This window comes from Centruroides sculpturatus, unplaced genomic scaffold, assembly GCF_000671375.1.
Source record: "Centruroides sculpturatus isolate CEXI.00-Female unplaced genomic scaffold, Cexi_2.0 scaffold1380, whole genome shotgun sequence".
Classification (NCBI taxonomy): Eukaryota; Metazoa; Arthropoda; class Arachnida; order Scorpiones; family Buthidae; genus Centruroides; species Centruroides sculpturatus.
The window spans coordinates 91,979-112,417 of record NW_019385482.1 but is presented as its reverse complement, the minus strand read 5'-3'; the positions used below and the strand labels follow the sequence as shown (position 1 = coordinate 112,417).

The 20,439-nt window shown below is 28.4% G+C and overlaps 1 protein-coding gene across 3 annotated transcripts in view; it reads right to left on the bottom strand.

Moving 5' to 3' along the window:
* The window catches only part of LOC111639388 (nuclear pore complex protein Nup93-like), a 66,929-nt gene that overhangs the window by 26,288 nt on the left and 20,202 nt on the right, over positions 1–20,439 (bottom strand). For 2 of the 3 annotated variants that reach the window (XM_023385262.1, XM_023385264.1), the window contains exons 1-8: positions 19,224–19,288; positions 18,739–18,951; positions 13,622–13,739; positions 13,321–13,383; positions 8,362–8,481; positions 5,567–5,641; positions 4,250–4,342; positions 4,002–4,141 (exon numbers count right to left, since the gene is read on the bottom strand). In XM_023385262.1, coding sequence (XP_023241030.1) covers positions 4,002–4,141; positions 4,250–4,342; positions 5,567–5,641; positions 8,362–8,481; positions 13,321–13,383; positions 13,622–13,739; positions 18,739–18,917 — 788 coding nt within the window. In that variant the 5' untranslated portion in view covers positions 18,918–18,951; positions 19,224–19,288. Of the gene's footprint in view, positions 1–4,001; positions 4,142–4,249; positions 4,343–5,566; positions 5,642–8,361; positions 8,482–13,320; positions 13,384–13,621; positions 13,740–18,738; positions 18,952–19,223; positions 19,289–20,439 lie in introns of those variants that run through there. The other variant, XM_023385263.1, reaches the window with a different exon arrangement.

Genomic DNA, 20,439 nt, shown 5'->3' with positions numbered 1-20,439 from the left:
TAATTCACTCACACAGGATCCCTCCTTACTTAACAAAGTTAATACAAAAATCGACACAGTTTACTTTTTATTATATAAATTTAGTAATCTGCCCATTACTCATAACCTTGACATTGCTAGAGTCTGCCTTGACCTTCCCCTCTAAACAAAAGAATTAAATATTTTGATTGCATCCTTTATTTTAAATTTTTTAATGGACTTATAAACAATTACTGGCTAAAATTAAGACTTTTCCACCAAAACAAGGAACACATCTTGCTTATTCACTCCTTTCCTTTGACTATTTATATCACATAAATCTATTATTTTCCTATCGGTGTGCGGAATATGCATTCACAGTAGAAAACTATCTACATTATAATTTTAAACAATATAAGCATGTTTGGCAATGATTTTTATATAATTGTAATTTAGTAATTGTCATTTTAATGTTCTCTCTTTTTGTTCTTTTTTACTTCTACTTTTATATATGTATCATTTATATGTTATCACCATATTTATTATTTTTAAAAAATTTTTTACTGTTTAATTGTTTGTATTTTTGAAATAATTTTTGGGGGTCTTTTTATTATCAGAGGCAGAAATCAATTGTCAAATGACATTTTCTACTGTATGAAAAATAAATAAATAAATGAAAATATAATATATACAATAACTCATTATTTTTGATGGCTCATATAATAGTTCTATTCAAATCATTTTGATGGTATTTGCTTAATACATAAAATTATTTATTTTTCCATTCCAAACCAGCTTTTAAACTCCTATAAGACCATTAAATAATTAACAAACGATATAACCACCTGCAAAGATAAATTAACCAGAATGTTAACAGATTTAATTTATAGAAAGTCCAGTAATTTGGCAATTATGACTAAATGCATTTAATATATCATTATAAGTTTTAATTAGAGATTTAAGAGAGTTCTTTTTTCTCCCTACTCACATGGTCTTGTCTTAAAAATACACTAGCAATGTTATATATTAATTTCACACATATATAATAATGAAACTAGAATTCTACTGAAATAAGTTCATGATCATGTTATATTATTAATCCCGATTTCTTCTTAAGTAATTCTAGAGAAAATAAAGAAATTTTTCTTTATTTTCTCTAGAATTACTTAAAGAATCAACCATAAGTGAAGAGGCTGACTTGCTTAATTTAATAAAAACCTTTAGAATGATTTAGCAATTTTATGATAAAAAAATGGCATTGATAATAAATAACCATATGGATGATTGTATTTCTTCATTGTATTTGTACACAAAATTTGTAATAGTTACAATAGAAGCTACAGTAATATAATTATAACTTTTATGTGTTGAGATAAATCAAAATTCAATTTTCATTTATTTTTGCTGATAGTATGAAAGTACTATTTGCTTTAGTTCAAGTGAATTATTGACAAATTTTTCCCAAAAAGACAATTTTGTTTAAAAATTGAATGGCTGAATTTTAGTTTTCTTTTTTTTTCGAATAATATGTTTATCTAATTTTAATGAGTAATTATTGTAAGTTTTAACAGAAATTAAAGTATTCTGATATAGGAATAGCACTGCTTAATTAAGCAATTACAAATAATTTATTATAGTTTGTATGAGTGAAGAGTAACCATTGTTAATCAATGTATCAGAAGAGGAATATATGGAAATAAATTCACAAAAGAACATTTCAGTCATCAATTTTTTTGGTTTAACTCAGAATGCATTCCAAAATAAAAATTTATAGGAAGGTACACCAAGCAAATATTTTTTCACAATTGATAATTAATATATGATATTGCAGGATACATTATTAATTAAAATTAATTTTAATAACATTTGTTTAATTATAAGTAATTGAAAGATAAAAAAGAATTAACAATAAACAATGATTTATTGAGATTATTCAAAGCTGAACAATTTTATCTCTAATAAGTAAATTTATTTTGAAATTACATAGCATTGCATTTTACATTATTATTTTATCAAAATTAATTCTGACAGATATTCAACATAGCATAAATAAGCATTAACTGATTTATAAAAAAATTAAATTGAATGATCAGTAATAATTATTGTTTACTGGTTATTCAATTTCAACCTTTTTAAACATCAATTAAAATTATACAATTAATTCAGATTAAAATAATGATCTTTTGCATTTAATCTTGTGTTAGATCATTAATGAAAAAGATTATTTAAAAATATTAAATTTACTTCTTACCTTTCGGCATCCATCTGGTTCCATCTTTCCAAGTAGCATTTCAAACTAATAAACACAAAAATATATTTACTATTAATCTAATATAATAACAATACTAAAATTTTGCAATTTGTATCTCAAAAATATCATAAATTATAGCATAAATTAATAAATTCTTACTTCATTTGTCTCCTGAGCTAATTCACTCACACAGGATATGAAGAGATTTTCTTCTTTTATGCCTCGAATGTTTCTAATATAGAAATTATTTTAAAATGAAATGAAAACATTTTTTTATTTTATTATTTCTGAAATAGTTACCTAAGAAAATAAAAATATTGAATGGCTTCTCTGGGATCGGTGATTTCAAATTTTTTTGTGTACATCATGATTAATCTGGCAAAGTTGAGTCGACGCATAGGCGGTTTGTCGGCTTTATTTTGGGACACTATTTATGACAATAATATGATTGTAATAAGTATACTATTATAGCAGAAAGAGTTATCTTAAGAAAATTTTAAGATTTTTATTTTGAATTCTTACATAATGGTGCATGAATATTGGTGGGTAAGGCTAGTAAATTCATCTCGTACAAAGTTATTGCCAAATGGACCGCGTGACACCTTAAATGTTCGATGCGAGATAGAAATTCGATTGCAGCTTCGAACTGGGCAGTGAGAAAGAGAACTTCAAAATATAAAAATGGTTGTTCGTAAGCATTGAAATGAGTTTCACCTAAAAAGAAATTAGTATTTTTAACTTTACTAGATTATGTTAAAATATAGGATAATGATTTAATAGTTTACCGTGATCTTCCAATAAAAGGGACTGTAACTGTGACAGGGTTATTCGATCTAATTGCATTTGTATGGAACTCTCTCCTATTTCTTCCGACCGTAACTGACAAAGCTTTAACCATAAATAGTCGTCTGTCTTTTCGGCAACTTCCGAGTGATCCTCATTCATATTGCAACAAGCAAGAATACAATATACAGCTCTAAATAATAAATATTATATAAACAACAAAATAATCNTCAAAAGAACTATTCTCAATTAGAATATGTCTTCTTGCCAGATTAAGCAAAGTTCTAACTAAATCAAAACTATGCTGGATTATCTGTAACAAGAAAATGTCACCTTTATCAATGAAGAGAACAAACCTGCAGATATGTCAGAAACTAGGCCAACTGAGGATTTTTGGACAATTCTCAGAACAGCTATTTACAAAAAGGAAATGGAAGGCAAAACACAAGGATCAGCTGATCAATCACATAAAGTAGTCTGAAAAATGTGAACCAAAGTCCTGTAAGAAAGTTGCACTGCCCCCAAAGTCAAACTGATGACAATCAACAATAGGGACTTATAAAATTGTATAAATAGAAGATAACAGGACATTCCAATTTTCAACGCGAGTGTTGAGTGTTGAAGTCAACAATTTGACGTCATCAACGACGTTCCAACTTGAGTACAGAGTGCTTAGTTCCCATAATTCCATTCTCAGCAAGATGGATTCCATTCAAATGTCTTACCAATTACCCACAATTCATTGGAAAGTAGCAGTCAACATATCTGTTGAGTGCTGAGTGTGTTGAGTCAGCGCTACCTCAACGTTGAAAAAAGGAATGAATTTTAACGAATGTTGAGATCAGCGCTGAGTCAGCGTTGAAAATTGGAATGTCCCGTAATGTAAAGCTTTTCTTCATTTTTCAAGTGACAATTTAGTTCATAGTTTTTTTTTTAACCAAGGTAAAAGCTATACTATACAAATATATGTGGCTTTTTTCCAGATACCCATTATTAAATTAATACTTACTTCTTTTCTAAATATTTTCTAGCCTGATTAACAAAGGCAGTTTGGATGAGACCCGAACAACGTGATGCTAATATATCCTTGTCTGTACTTAATGGTATATCTGTCATAATCTTAACCATTTCCCACAAGTCCAATATTGACTGTAATTTTTAATATTAATACAATTGTTTGGTTCAAATTATACATAAACAAAACTTGTAATTAATAAAATTTCATAGTTGCAAATTGGATTTATTGCAATATTTTACCTTTTCATCTAATTCTTTTGCAACTGCATAAAATTTTTCTGCTAAATTGAATTTCAAGCCTCCCTGTACTATTTGTTCATTATATAAATACACCTGTAAAGAAAAAGAAAATATATTTCCAAACAAATATATGTAAAATTCATGATATATATATGAAACATGAATGTCATTAGTATTAGCATACATCTTATATTTAAATCTGTATTTAAAAAGACATGATATAGCATTTATATCAAAAATAACATATTGAAGTTAACATTTTTATTTTTTATTTTATTATCTTTTTGGTGATTGAACTCTAATTTCCATAACAAAGGACATGAATACATTTCTAAAATTAACATCTATTGTGTAAGAAAATCTTTCTATAAATTATTTTAAATGAACAATCTTAAAATATAATGTAACAAACAGTGAATTTAAACAGTAAAAATTTAATATTTTCAATAAGGAATAATATGTTATCAATGATTAATATGAATATAATGTTCTAAACCAGTGGTTGCCAATCAGTGGTCTGCGAGAAAATTTTGGTTGTCCATGGAAAAATTTGGACATTGATCAACTCAAGGTTACATGAAGTATTATGAAAGAAATTTAAACTGCTTGGTTAATTTTTCTCACTCATTGGAATTGTTTTTTTTTTTTTTTAAATCTAAAACCAAACACAAAATGATTGTTATAAATAAATAATCAACAATAAATAATATTGTGAGTGCAATTGCCATCCTTCGTGGAAAAGAGCCAAGAATCCATAAACTTATTTCAAACAAGTAGCAACAACTTCATACTAATTTGTTATAATTAAACAAGTGAATTTCATATTAATAAAGTAAAGTAAAATGGAACTTTTATGATTATTATTCTATAGAGGTATCATTTAAAAAGAATTCATGATAGTGGTCCGTTGAGGTCAGAAAGGTTGGCAACCGCTGTTTTAAACATTATGTTCATACATTTTGTGTAACTCCTAATGGTTTATGCAAAATACCTAGAATATTCAAGGAAAAAAATGAACATATTTCAAATAATTGTATTAAGAAAATAAACAAAATTAGAAGATAATAGCAGCAACAAAATAAAACAACAAGTCAAAAAATTTTCCATGTTTTACCTAGTTTGAATGTATCAAACTAAACGACAACTATATTGTATTTTATTTGTCAGTTTCTTCAAGAATAATATTTGTTCAGCTAAAGATTTCTTGCATGTAATAAATAGCAACCATCAAAATATAAAGAATTTCAGAGTAATTAGTGATTACTTTTCTCATTCCCCCAATATTAAAATATTTTAAAAATAATTTATAAGACTCACCTGTTTTGCATAGGCCATTTCACTTGCAGACATTGATGTTCGAATTCTCATATTAATATTTTCACTCATGATTGTCTATTAAAATAAATTTTAATTTATTAACATAAAAAGTGTGTTACAATAAAATAAAATTCTAATCAATTTAACTTAATTTAAACTCTTCTAAAATATTATAGCCCAAATTATAAATTAAAACACATATTATTTTCTTATAATAGAATTTTGTCCAATTTTTTATCTTTGGAAATATATATTTGATTACTTTCAAAATCTTTTTTGTATATAAGTAACTTTTTAATAGTGTTCACAGGAAAAGTAACATTATATTTTACAAAATACATAAGTGAAAAATAAATACATCTAACACCTTTTAATTGCCACTAAAATTGTTTTATTTAACTAATATTTTCAGCATAGTTAATAGACCATCTTCAGTTTACAGTTATCTATACTAATATATAAAGCAAGACTGTTTGCTAGAGGAAACCTCAGAATCTACCAAACTGAATTTTAAAGTTCTTCTGCTATTCATTCCAGATAAACATAGACTATATACTGTATTATTTTCATATTAAAATATGAAAATGCAGGAGAATGACATTTTGACCACAACATTTGTCTTTCACTGTCATTTGTCTAATCTGTTCAAGGTCAATCTCTTTTGTCACCTGATGAGCTTTTTTAAACTTATTATTCTTATATTTTATTATACAAGGATAGGCTGAAAAGTAATGCACACATGCTTGTAGAACACGAACAAAAACAAATATCAAGATCGAGCAATAAGTACATTAAAGTACAATTCTTAAGCTTCAAAATCATATATTTATTTTTCAACATAGTTACCGTTAAGGCTAACACGTTGCTCCCAACGTGTAACAAGTTTTTTCATTCTGTCACTGGAAAATTCTTCTGACTTTTCTCGAATCCAGGACTTGACAGCTGCCTTCACCTCATCGTCCGAGGTGTAATGATTATCCTTGAGGTCTCTCGAGTAGAGGAAAAAAAATAAAAATCACAAGGCACAAGATCGGGGGAATAAGGAGAGCATGGAATCGGTTCAAACTTCTGGTTTTGCAGAGCCTCTCCAGTTGCACGCTAGGTGTGTGGATGAGCGTTGTCATGTTGCAAGATTATTGGTGCCAGGTGATTATTTGTTGTGTTAGAGGCAGCCTGACGCCCATTATTTGTTGTGTTAGAGACAGCCTGAGGCTCTGCAAAACCAGAAGTTTGAACCGATTCCATGCTCTCCTTATTCCCCCGATCTTGTGCCTTGTGATTTTTATTTTTTTTCCTCTACTCGAGAGACCTCAAGGATAATCATTACACCTCGGACGATGAGGTGAAGGCAGCTGTCAAGTCCTGGATTCGAGAAAAGTCAGAAGAATTTTCCAGTGACAGAATGAAAAAACTTGTTACACGTTGGGAGAAAAGTGTTAGCCTTGACGGTAACTATGTTGAAAAATAAATATATGATTTTGAAGCTTAAGAATTGTACTTTAATGTACTTATTGCTCGATCTTGATATTTGTTTTTGTTCGTGTTCTACAAGCATGTGTGCATTACTTTTCAGCCTATCCTCGTATTTTTATTTTCAGTTTTGATTTGTGTAGTTTGGGTAGTTTGTGTATATGCTTTATTTATACAGTCGGCCCCCTATAATGCTGTAGATATGTTCCACTTTATAAGAATTTCACGTTGTAGGAATCCTTAAATACATGAGCGAATCACAGCCTGGCACGTGTACAGTTTACAGACTATGGCTGTTTGAAAGGTTTTCTTCCATGAAATTAATTGATTCTAGACTAATTTGACTCAACATTTCCAAAACACGTATAATTTTTTGGGAATAATCTGTATAAACTATGCTATAAACAAAAAATTGTAGGATTACTTACCGAGTGTGTACCGTTCGACTATGCCGTTGCTTAAAGCTGGTTTTCATTGCAGAACAGCACATGAAACGATGGCCGCGATTTCTAATAACAAATTTTTCGCAGAAAAATAACTTGACCTTTGGAGACATCATTAATATAAATAATTTTTATGGCCGTTGAATAAGAAGTGTTTCTTTCACAAGAAATGTATAAAATTAGTGCTGTATTAGACTTACGCTACCTAATTTACATACTGTACAGACAATAATAAACTCAACTTACTAGCCTAAAATCTCTGTAGCGTGTTGCCAGGCGGCAGAAAGCATATATATAATTATAATAAAGTTACAATAAATTAAGTTAATATATAATTATATATACAGTACCTAATTTATATATAATACTAAACAGACGATAGCAAACTCAATTTAGCCGCTCCGTAGCGTGGCGCAGGGTTGGAGGAAAATAGTTCGGCTGCTCATCCACTATTGGTCCAGATTCTATCAATCTTGTCGCGAAACGACGTTATAGGAGGTATTTTATACGAAAGTTGCTACAATTTTTTTGCTACGTTATAGGAATTGTCGTTATAGGAATGTACGTTATAGGGGGGGTCGACTGTATTATTTGATAAGCACTGTCAAACCAAAGACATAATTTAAAAGTATTTTATTGTTTAAGTAAAATAACAATAAAACATTATACTAATGCAAAATTTAATATTTGCTGCAGGAAAAATGAATTTAAATAAAAATTGATAGAAAACAACAAAGTTCTTGTTAGAAACTGTATGAAAAATAATACTAATTAAATGTAAAAGAAATCTTCTGCCAAAACTAAAATAACTAAAAATATGTTACAATTAAAATTTTTATATAATAACCTCTATCTTAAATAAAACTCAAGTATTAAACCTACACTTGTATCCAAAATTATTTCCTGAGTGGAACCACTTAAGGCATTAAGTATTCTCTGTTTTTCATCTTCCCATTCATATTCAAGATTGTTCCAAAAAAGCTTATCTGCACGTTCTGATGTCTAAAAAATATCATTAAAATACCAAAAACATATTTTTATTAATTAGAAATAAGAATAAAATATATATAATTTAACCATATGTATATATAATATAGCTAATACATTTATTTTTCATATCAGTTCAATTTGAACACCAGCTAAAAATACACTTTAATAATAATTAATCTCAAAATCCTTTACTAATTTTATTAGTTATTAAGAAAGACTAATAAAACCAAACTCTGGTAAAATATGTGAAGAAAGCAATACTGCAATTTGGTTTTATTAGTGTTACTTTATAACTATCTAGTTGAATGTACTATATTATTTATTAACTTTAAATACTATTGAATCATCTTGACCTTCAATGTTAGAAGCCATGGAAAAAAAATCAATACATATACAGAAATCCTTTGTTCAATACAATTTACATAATATATTAAAAATATATATTAAAGAAATACAAATTGGCTTCTTAAATCTGTCTTACAAATATAGTAGAAGGAACAAAAACAAAATTGACCGACAGTGTTTATATATTAAAAATACAGGGTGTCCCTAAAAGTCTATATTCAGTTTTAGAGATTTATTGCATGAACATAGTGAGAGCTACTGAAACACACATTGCCACAACATAGACAGACTCTTAAAGTTTCTCTCCCATTCACTTCTTGTATTACTGGTCTTTTCTGCTGAATTGATAGTGATAGACATCACCTATCTGAATATATTGGAGCAGTTTGATGCTCCACAGGTTCAAGACTTGCAATCTGATGTCATTTTTCAGCAGGAGAGTGCACCTTATACCGTGTTTCCAGTGTCTTATATTAATTTTTGCTCTGAAAAAGGCGCTAGGTCTTATTTTCAGGGAATGTCTTATTTTTTCCAGGAAGAAGAATTCACATTTATTATTGAACAAAAAAATTCCCAAGTCGAACTTAGACGAGAGTGACGTATATCCGGTGTGTCGAACTGTCGCCTTTTTATAGCATCAACATCGGACTCGATGACCAATTAGTGCTTACTAAACCGTAGCACTATGCAAATGTCATGTGGCGTGATTCCCGGCCGACCAATTAGCCATCACTAGCCGTAACGTTATGCAAATCTGTGATTCCCAAGCCATAGTCTTATGCAAATCATGCCGCGTGGTGTAATTGTCTGCTAACTAATCAGTGGCTGTACTTTCAAAAAGCCAACGGCCACTATCAACCATCTGTCAATGACCGTTACGACTAAAAAAAAACTTTGTTAGGTCTTACTTTCAGGGGAGGTCTTATATTTCGCAATTCAGCAAAATCTGTGCTAGGTCTTATTTTCTGCGGATGTCTTATTTTCGGGGAAACACGGTATCGTACTTTCCTGGACACCACACTTCCCAAACACTAGATAGATCTGAATGGTCCTGTCCATGGGTGCCACACTCACCTGACATAATCTCTCTAGATTTCTTTTTGTGGGTTGTGCAAAGGGCAGAGTATATGCTGCAAATGTACAAGATGTGGTTGTGTTGAAGTAGCAAATCAGGGAAGTTGTTGCATGTGTGATACTGGACATGCTGACAAATACATGATGGGAAAGTGAGTATATAAATATAAATTTTCTATCTAATTTTCCTAAAATTGTTCATATCAATACATTTTGAATAAAAATTGAATTTTTATTTAAAAGATTTAAAAAATTATTGCTTTCTAAATAAAAAAAAATTAAAATAAACATTATGAATTAAATAATTAACAGAAATACAATTTTAAAAATATAAATGAGTTTTACTTATAAATCCTATTACATGTAAATGTAATAGGATTTATAAATTATGTATCCATTCAAAATAAGAAATAAAATATTATTCTTATATATTTTTAATTTCTTCTTAGAAAAAACAACAAAAGAAATGGGAAAATAGTTATCTTGGACTTTGCTCATATCAAATCGTTATAAAAAAAAATCCATTAATTAATTAACTAAACCAATGATTTTCCACCAAAACATAACACAGGTGTGTCACAGATATTAATTGGATTGTCACAAAGTTCTGACTTTACACCCTAAGTAAATGAAAAAAATGTTAAGATCCCGAAAAAGATAAAAAAAGAGAGAGAAGCTGAAAGTGATTGAAGAAATACAAGTTACCTTGTCAGCAATATAATAAAATATTAAGGATATCTGTAGTCATCACTAAACTGAAATTTCTCATTACAAACAGTTTAATGAGAAATTTGAGCTGTTTTATTTTATAATTATGCATACAAACAGCACTGATAGATTTAAATTGTTTCTAATGTCTTGGACGCATTAGCGAAGTTGCAGCCAAAGTTTTCAATGTGAAAACGTGTACATCAGACATTTAGTGCCACCATCTTGTAAGCCTAGAAGTTTGACAATGGCATTTGGAACGTCGAGCATGATTCCATTGACATTCCAAACGCCATTGTCAAACTTCTGGGCTTATAGGAGGGCATGCTGAACATCCGACATACATGTTTTCACGTTGAAAATTTTGGCCGCAACCTCGCTATTATTACAAGGATGTTAACAAATAATAACAATGAAAGTTCATTGCATTGTACTTTTCTCTTATTTATTAACAAAGTGCATTATTATCTATCTCAGTGTCCTGCAGGTTATAAGATTTATTATTAAAAATTCCAATTTGAACTCTTAATTATTAGATTGTTCAGAAAGTAAGTTAGTTCGTTTTTCTTTTTACCACTAGATGGATTAGTCGTATTTTTCACGCCATTTTCATTCTAAACCATATTATCATTACATATTTTGACAGCTACCATTTTAAGGCTTATTTGTAATAAATTTTGTTTGATTTTGTGCAATTGTTTATTTTTTGTATCCCATCAAATATGGAAGATCGAAAGCAACATTTTCAGCATATTTTGCTCTTTTATTATTAAAAAGGTAAGAATGTTGTTCAAGTAAGAAAAAAATTGTGTGACGTGTATGGAGATGATGTATTGACAGAACAACAGTGCCAAAACTGGTTTATAAAATTTTGTTCTGGCAATTTCAATATCGAAGATGCACCACGTTCTGGATCACCAGTTGAAGCCAATGAAAACAAAATAAAGGTACTGATTGAACAAAACTACCAAATAACAACACATGAAATCACTAAGAGATGAAATTTGTCAAATTGAACTGTTTATGATTACTTGAAACAAATTGGTTTCGTTTCAAAGCTTGATATAGGGGTTCCACATGTTCTTAAACAGAGATGCTCTCTTTGGTGGGATTTTAAGGAAACTTTTCTTTTTGGAGCTTTTACCAGACAATTTAACAACTGATTTGAAAGTGTACTGCCATCGAGTAAACAAATTGAGTAATATCATCAAACAGAAAAGGCAGCCAGAATTGATCAACAAAACAGGTGTAGTATTTTACCATGATAATGTCAAATTTCACACAAGTTTGATAACTCGTCAGAAACTGTTATAACTTAGATGGAACCTGCTATCACACCAACCATATTTGCCAGATCGAGCACACTCAGATTATTACTTGTTCCGGTCTATACAAATTTTTTTAACTAAGACATTTACTTGAAATGATAATGTCAAAAATCACTTGGATCAGTTTTTTGTAAACAACGATCAAAACTTTTATAAATGTGAAATCATGCTACTACCAGAAATGATGACAACAGGTATTTGACCAAAATGGTCATATATAATTCAATAAATTATAGTAAGTTCATTTTCCATGGAAAAACAAACTTACTTTCCGAACAACCCAATATATATATACATTTAACTGCTTATGTAAAATACCATGTTCAAAATTGAAAAATAATATTTGCATTGATATGATTATCTTAATTAATACAATTAAAAAATGATTATCATAATAATTCAAATACAAGGTAATCATAATTAAAGAATAACTGTTCAGAGTTCTCTGTAGAAAGAACTATTAGGCAAATCTCATCTAAATTTCATACTTAGGACAGTATGTATACTGTCCTAAGTATGCTGTCTCGATTTTCAGAACTTCAAAATTCAGTCACTAGGGCAAACTTTGGCACTGCTGTCTCCTTATTGTGCATAATGCATATATTTTCTAATAAATTTTAGATATAAAACGAGTTGCAAAATATTATTCACAATTCTTAGGAAGTCATGATGTACACTTTGTCTTTATGCAAGATGATACACCCCAAATATATATATACATTTTAAATGTGCAAGCCTTACTGCAACATTTTTCACAAAGAGATTAGCCAATCATTTTCTATGTTATGGCCACATGATCACCAAATCTAAACCCATGACTTTGGGATATGTGGTTACTTAAAGCATCTTGTTTATCAAGGTAATGTTCCCAACTTAGCTGTCTTTTAAGTAAGAATTTCACATGTACAACTGTGCTCAGATCAGTTGCATTCTGCCATTGAGTGCGTTTTGCAATAAATATGGTTTTTAGAAAATGGAGATGAAGAGCCCATAGAGCTATATTTTTAATGTAATCATATATTCCACATTCAATATCTGTAATTAAAATTACATTAATACATTTTGTTTCTTAACTACTGTAATTATTAGAAAATGTATGTTATATACATTATGGAACAGCAGTGCCAAATTTTATCCCAGTGACTGAATTTTAAAGTAAAGTTTTTACTCTAAAACTAAAGTCACATACTCAGCAGTATATATAACAAATTTGGCTGAGGTTTGTCTAATAGTTCTTCTTACCGAGAACCCTAAACACCTACTCTTTAATTATGATCACCCTGTATATTTCAATTCTAAATCTTGTAATCCACTTTATATTCAATTCAAACCTTAAAACAGAAAAATAATATCAAATTAACAGCATCAATAACAATACAATGAAAACTATACTTACAGACTTCTTTGACTCTTCTATTACAGAAAGAATTGCATTCTCTCGTTCATTTTTCAAAAATCCCTAAATGTTTAGTAAAAATAGATATATACAAATATAAACATCCATAAGCCTAATAGTTATATTAAAGCCAAACAATTGCTGCATTAGATAGGACTATATTCCTGTTATATTAAACAGGAATATAGCTCGATCTAATCCAGCAATAATTTGGCTTTATAATAGATATACTAACTTAAATGGATATATAAACAGATAAGCAATTTAATATCATAAATTAAATAAATTTTCTTATAAATACCTCAATATCTGTAATTCTGATGGGTTCAATTGGTTCAAAAGTTTTTGTTGCACTTAATTTTTCCAGTTTTTGTGTTACTTTTGGTAAATCATAACCTTTGCTTCCTAGAAGAATTGATCTAAAAATAATATATATATTATTATTCTTAAATTAATTTTCAGTGGTATATACTAAATATTAATAAAACAAATTATTTAAATACAAGCATATTCTATATTGATATCTCTAGAACTATTTTTTTTAATACGAAAAACCTATATTAAGTGCTAAATATCTATTCTCCTTTTTTGTCTGAGAAATTTTAAATAATAACTTTCTTTTAGTATTTTTAATTCATCATTTCATATATTAAGAATTAAAATATCCTTAAACTGTCATTATTAAAGTTTGCTTTTTACTAACAATACATAAAGCAAAGACTGAAATTATTATAACAACATACAGGATGATTCAAAAGATCTTTGACAAACTTTAAAGGTAAGAAAGGAATACAAAGACAAACCATCTTTACTTAGGAACATATAACTACAAATACCATCCATATGTTCTAATAAATATGTTGCATACCTTACATGTATTCCTTTCTGCATAATTCATCCTGTACTTCTAGTTAACTGTGGGTGGCATTTGCAACTGTATGTTCCTAAATAGAGACGGTTTGTTTTTGTATTCCTGACCTACCTTTAAAGTTTGTCTAAGATCTTTTAAATCACCCTGTATATATACTTCCAAACAACAGAAACTTCAATAATGCATGTCTTAATTTATAAACTTTATTTACTAAATTCTTCTTCAGCAACTAAAGAGGAAAAAATCTTTTCAAAATGCACATTGCAATCAAAGTATCAACGAAGTAAAATGAAGATTCATTGAATAAACTTTGCGAGCAAGACATATGTAAAGTTCATGATTGTTTTAAAAACATATATATACATGGTGTGCAAAACTTAATTAAGCAACAATTGTTTTTTGCTGTAACTCCACAAGAAATCACCTGGGAGACATGAAATTCAAAATACAGAGACAGTATTGTGTACTTAAAGAATGAAAAAAGCATAATAGTACAAAGATGAATAGAACATACAGTATGGAATCAAAGCCTTCTTCTTATTGTAATCTTGCACTGCACGATTTTGAGTTTAGTTTGACATTCAAACTAAACTTGACCAGTAAAAAAATTGAGAATAAATTACATAGCACTAGCTTACGTAGCATTAACATATATTATTTTAGTACCTAGTGTACTTGAATACTCACCAGGCTTAAAGCATACTACCCCATTAGAAAAAAATCATGCAATCTGTTGAAAGCCTATGAAGTTCAAAACTGTCTAAGATAACTGCATTTCAGTCAGTCTTCTAAATATGAATCAATTCTGCATACAAAAATAAGGCTAGATCTTGTCTTTAAACAGATATTGATACAAGATATGATTATGCAGAATTGGTTTATATGAATTTGTATTTTTGCAGATGATGAATGGTTAGTCTAACCCACTTCTAATACCACTAAATCTGATTCTTAAGTCTTTTTGTTTTGTTTAAACTCTTTCCACTCCGTGGGCACTAAGAAGGCCTCTTTTTAGCAAGCCCAATATGGGTTCATGGGCGGCCAAGTGGTGAGGGCCCGACATATCAGAACAGACCACCCCTCAAAAAATTCCTGGGGATTTTTCGACCTGTCCGGATTCAATCCCGGCAATAGACTGCCACCTTGACTGCTTTGTCATCCGGCTGTCTGATTCTTAAGTCAGTAAACTGTACTTCTCCAGTTTTTGACACTACAAATGTGGAGAAATATTGAACACTAATCACTGTGGTTAATAGTGGTGAATACCCTGGACTGCATGTCTTTTTACTCAAGTATTGTACAGTACTTGATGTAATATAACAAAATTTTGCTTGATATATTCTGAAACATCAGACTAAAGTGTTATTTATTACAGTAAAACACAAGTAAAATACTTTAAACACATTTTTGCATTTTTATTAAAAATTATCAGTCCAATGGATTATGCACATGACAATTCAGGATGTTGTAAATTTGCACACTGTAAGTAAATCTTTTCTATGAAAACTGTGTGCATTAATACTGGCTCACCAAATTTATTATTTAGTTCTATAATAATGATAAAAAATAACTGCTAAAATTCATGCTTATAGAAAAACATTTATTCTATAAACTGAAGATGATCTAAAACAATGGCAAAAAATGTTTCTGATTAAATAATCTTTTTGGTAACCAGAATTTTATCAGCTGTTTATCATTATTTGTAACTTATAATGACACCAAGTTTTGTTAACTTTTACAATAATAATAATTATTATTATTAACTGTATTGACAAAAAGAAAAGATGAAGAGATCAATATATGGTCACAGAATCCTTGAAGAGGTCAACTGTCAAAAAAGTTTGGAAATCTTTTGATTAGGTGATTATCTAGGACTATGTGGGATGAAGTACAAATTTATGTAGAATTTCATTTTACATGGCACCTGTTAACATGCAACCTGATGTAAACAAGACCATACTGTATTTTATTCTATATTAGAGTGGAAAATTTACCATTTCTAGTAATAATGAATTATTTCTAGAAATCTGCTAAAAGAAAATAATTATATATTTATTTTTAATATTACTTATCAAATAAAACTAGAAACAACACAATTTTCATTACAAAAACAGCTTACAAAGAATAAATAAAAAAATTTCTAATAAAGTATATTTTTTATAAATTTTATTTTGAATATAACATTATTATTTTCGTCATACAAATTTAAAACTGACAATTTTTATGAATAAATGTTTATATTTATTTTCAGTAAGTTCTTAAATTAAATCTTGAATGAGCTATAGTGATGAAATTTATTAATTACATACTGTATATACAACAGAATCTGCTTATTGTAATCATTTTGAGACTTGCCTAGTTGATAACACTAGAGAATAGGTAAATAAGACTACAATTAGCAGAAATTTTGATTTCATTAATTACAATTATTTATTAACAATAATTTAGGCTTTTGTGTTCTATCTTTAATAGCAACTAGCCCGTAACTAGAACTAATAGCAATATCAGTCAGTACAATAGTAAATTAGTTACTAAGAACAAATAATAATTAAAATGGAAAACATTTAACATTTATAGCATTGTTAAAGACAAAAACAATAACAGCCAAATTTTAAAGCTACAGAACAAAAAGACAGTATAAAATGCCTATTTACCTAAAGTTAATGATAATTTAAGCTGATACTCTGATTAGAATATTCAAACTTTTCTAACTATACTTTAACATATATTTTAGAACATGCTAGTTCTGATAAAGTTGATTGTCAGTCATGTAAATGTAATCAATCAACTATCTAACAGATCTAATTGTTTAATATTACTCAATAAGAGGATTCTATTGCATATATACGAAATATAATACAATTTAAAATCTAAATTTATAACAAACTTTATACCACTTGATTACTGGAATCCTGTAACTGACCCTTTCAAAACCTTTGTGTTTCCAGTAAATTACAATGTCTACTTGAGTAACAAACATTTTCGAATCTCCATCAAGTTCTGCTTCAGGTTCGATGATGTTCCAACTTTGGAATGCCAGGAATTCAAATATTTAAATATCATATAATTCAAGAGTTCTAAATTTATAGCTAAATATAAATCTAAGTTTCCAAATTACTTCCAAGTTGCATTTGAGCTTATTATTTAATGAAATAATAAAATCTGACTGAAAGGTAGATACCATAACTCTTTAAACCAAATTTTTTCTATCATTACAGTAGTTCACACAAATTCTCAATGTTAGATGAAAAAATTACCAATAGAGTTTCTAGATCACATAGAATATGACTAATAAAAATCCAATTTTATGAAAATTCTATTACAAGATTCATGCATAAATGAGAAATCTCAATCATTTTGCTTTAAGAGCCAGTATACAAATGTATATAAAATATATAATCTAAGCTTTTTATAAACAAGCTTATTCAATGTGATCCCAATCACATGATTGAGTAAAACATTACCAACTTTATATCTATCACAAAAACTGGATTTTATTAATTAATTGCTTTGAATATTTTCATGCATTTTATTATCTGAATATATATTTAATAAAGATTTTGAAATAATATAATTAACATTTTTATCTGGGAAGGCAGCTAAAAAGAATTTGGTATCTCCATAAAATTTATTTTTTATAATTAAGAATTCAAAGCAATAAATGAAAATTGAATATCATATAAAAATCAATTTCTTTTGCAGTTTTCAATTTTTGGAAATGTTTTAAAAATTTAAATGCTTGCAAAATAATGATAGCTATACCTATAAACCTGATTTACTATAAATGAAACTGATAGTTAATTTAATTCTAATAATAAAAAGACTTCTTTCTTCATTTCATTCTTTTGTCACCACCCAATGATTACATTTCTTTTGCATTAATCTCTAATATTAAATCAAATTTTCCAGAGTGAAAACAGGCAAATTTATAAGAATTTCAAATATTTGAAAACAAAAAATTTATCAAAATAATGTGAATTAATAGAAACTTCACTTGACTTGATAGACTAGTTTCCTTAACTAATAGAAACATCATGTATATTATATGAAAAATATTTATAATATGTACAGTAACAATTTAAATAATACAAAAAATTAATTCTTGATCAGATTGGTGGAAATAACTATTATAATCTCTAAAATGAACTGAATTGAATTGTTAGCACGAAACACTAGTACAATATAGGCAATACAATCGATTTCAACTACGATATTTAGACATATGCTGACTGGCTCATTGTAAATTGAGCATGACTGGAGAAGGGAAAGAAGACTCAATTTAAATGTCCTATCAAAAGTCTTAAAAATAAGATAATGCTTTATTGCACAGATATCAGACAATTTTCTGTACTAAAAATCTTTCATAATCCACATAATTTACACTGTAATTATTATCTGCAACAAACTTCAAAAGATTCTTAATGTGAATACCTCTATTAAGATGTTATATTTAAAAACTGCACTTTATTCTTGAAATAATTTAATGAATTACATTAATCGACATCAGTATTTGTCAAATTTAATGTTAAAAAATAAATTTTACTTACGCTTTAACATCAGATGTATCTCTGCTCACTACCTGCGTAGTCCTGGACCAAAGCTGTTGTCCAGCATCCAAAATCTGTCTCAAGTTGCGCTCAACTCTAGGCAATTCATTACCATCCATATCAGCAGTAAGCTGTTCAGCTTGCTGCATCAGCTCACTGAATCCTGAATCCCTTTCCATTTTAATCTCTCAACTATGTCCTATATCAGAATACCTGTTAAAAATGAATAATTTTAAATATTTAAGCAGATAATCTATAAAATAGCATATGAAAAATGTAATTCTCATATAAAATTTATTTCCATTGACATCAGTCGTTAAAACGAAACCTTAACGTATTTACGTTTCGCAGAATCAATGAATATTTAATTCTATGGGAATAAAAATTCGAATTATATTACTTGATCGTTTATTTATTGATTCATATTCCCTATTCGACTTATTAGAAGAGAAATTTCGAGTTAAAGTAAAAATAATCAATTTCACCTCAAACAACGTGTAAATCCATGCCCAACCGAATCTGGAGCGCCTTTGTGCTACTGAAAGTGTTGCCAACTGATAGTTCATTTTAAAATTGATATTAATAAAATGATCACGATTTTGATATTTTATAATTAATTTATTTTACAATATTAATGAACAGTATTACTAATTCTTCAATTAAATTTTTTATCGATAAATTCTAAATATTAAAATTGTTGTTAATATTGTAATTACATTGGTATGTAATATTCTTGTCGGTCGATTTCATGATAATTGTTATAAAGTAATCCTTTTCTGTGAGTGATAATAATTAAGAAAAGCCATTTAAAATCAAGGAATTTCATAGCGGTAAAACTCGAAACAAATCTTCATTTGAAGGTCAGATGGCCGAGCAGTTAAGATATCAATCCACAGCTCTGAGAGATCCGGGATCGAATCCAGACGGGTCGAAAAAAACCCAGGCATTTTTCGGGAGATGATTCTTTCGGATATATCGACATATATCTTTCACTACCAGACCGAGTCCATAATGGACTCATTAAAAATGACTACCTTAGTGCCCAAAGGACAGGTTTAAAAACATCGTCAATCAATGGCTAAATTTCTTCATCGTTAATTTTTATATATGGAATCAAATGAAATTTATAGAAAGGAAAATTTTTTTTAAACGCAGGCTAATTAAAATAATCACAAGATATTAAATGATGTAAATACAGCATTTTACTCTGTATTTATACTTACTTGTACATGAAATGTTTTCTTTGTTCGTTTAGAGATGATAAAATATACAATGGTTGTACCATACAGTATTTCCAAGTTTGTGGAAATACTGTATAGTACTTCTACAGAAAACAGATACATTCTATGAACGGAAACGTGAATCATTTTTTATGTTTACATAACGACATTTATTTTATTTAAAACTATTCAAATTCAAAGAAATTGACTAGATCAGCGATTCCCAACCTGTGGTACGCGTACCCCTAGGGGTACGCGATAGGTTGTTTAGAGGTACAGAAAGAAGTTAGTTATTATGGAAGAAAAAATAATATATTATGTATCACAAACTAATAGTATTAAAAAATTATTAGATAAAAAATGTTTATTGCAACAATCACAACTTTATTATACATTTTTTCTTTTAGGTTTTTTTTCTTCAATTTAAAGTTACAATATGTAAAATTAACAATACGGTTACTCACTAAATTTCTTAAATGAG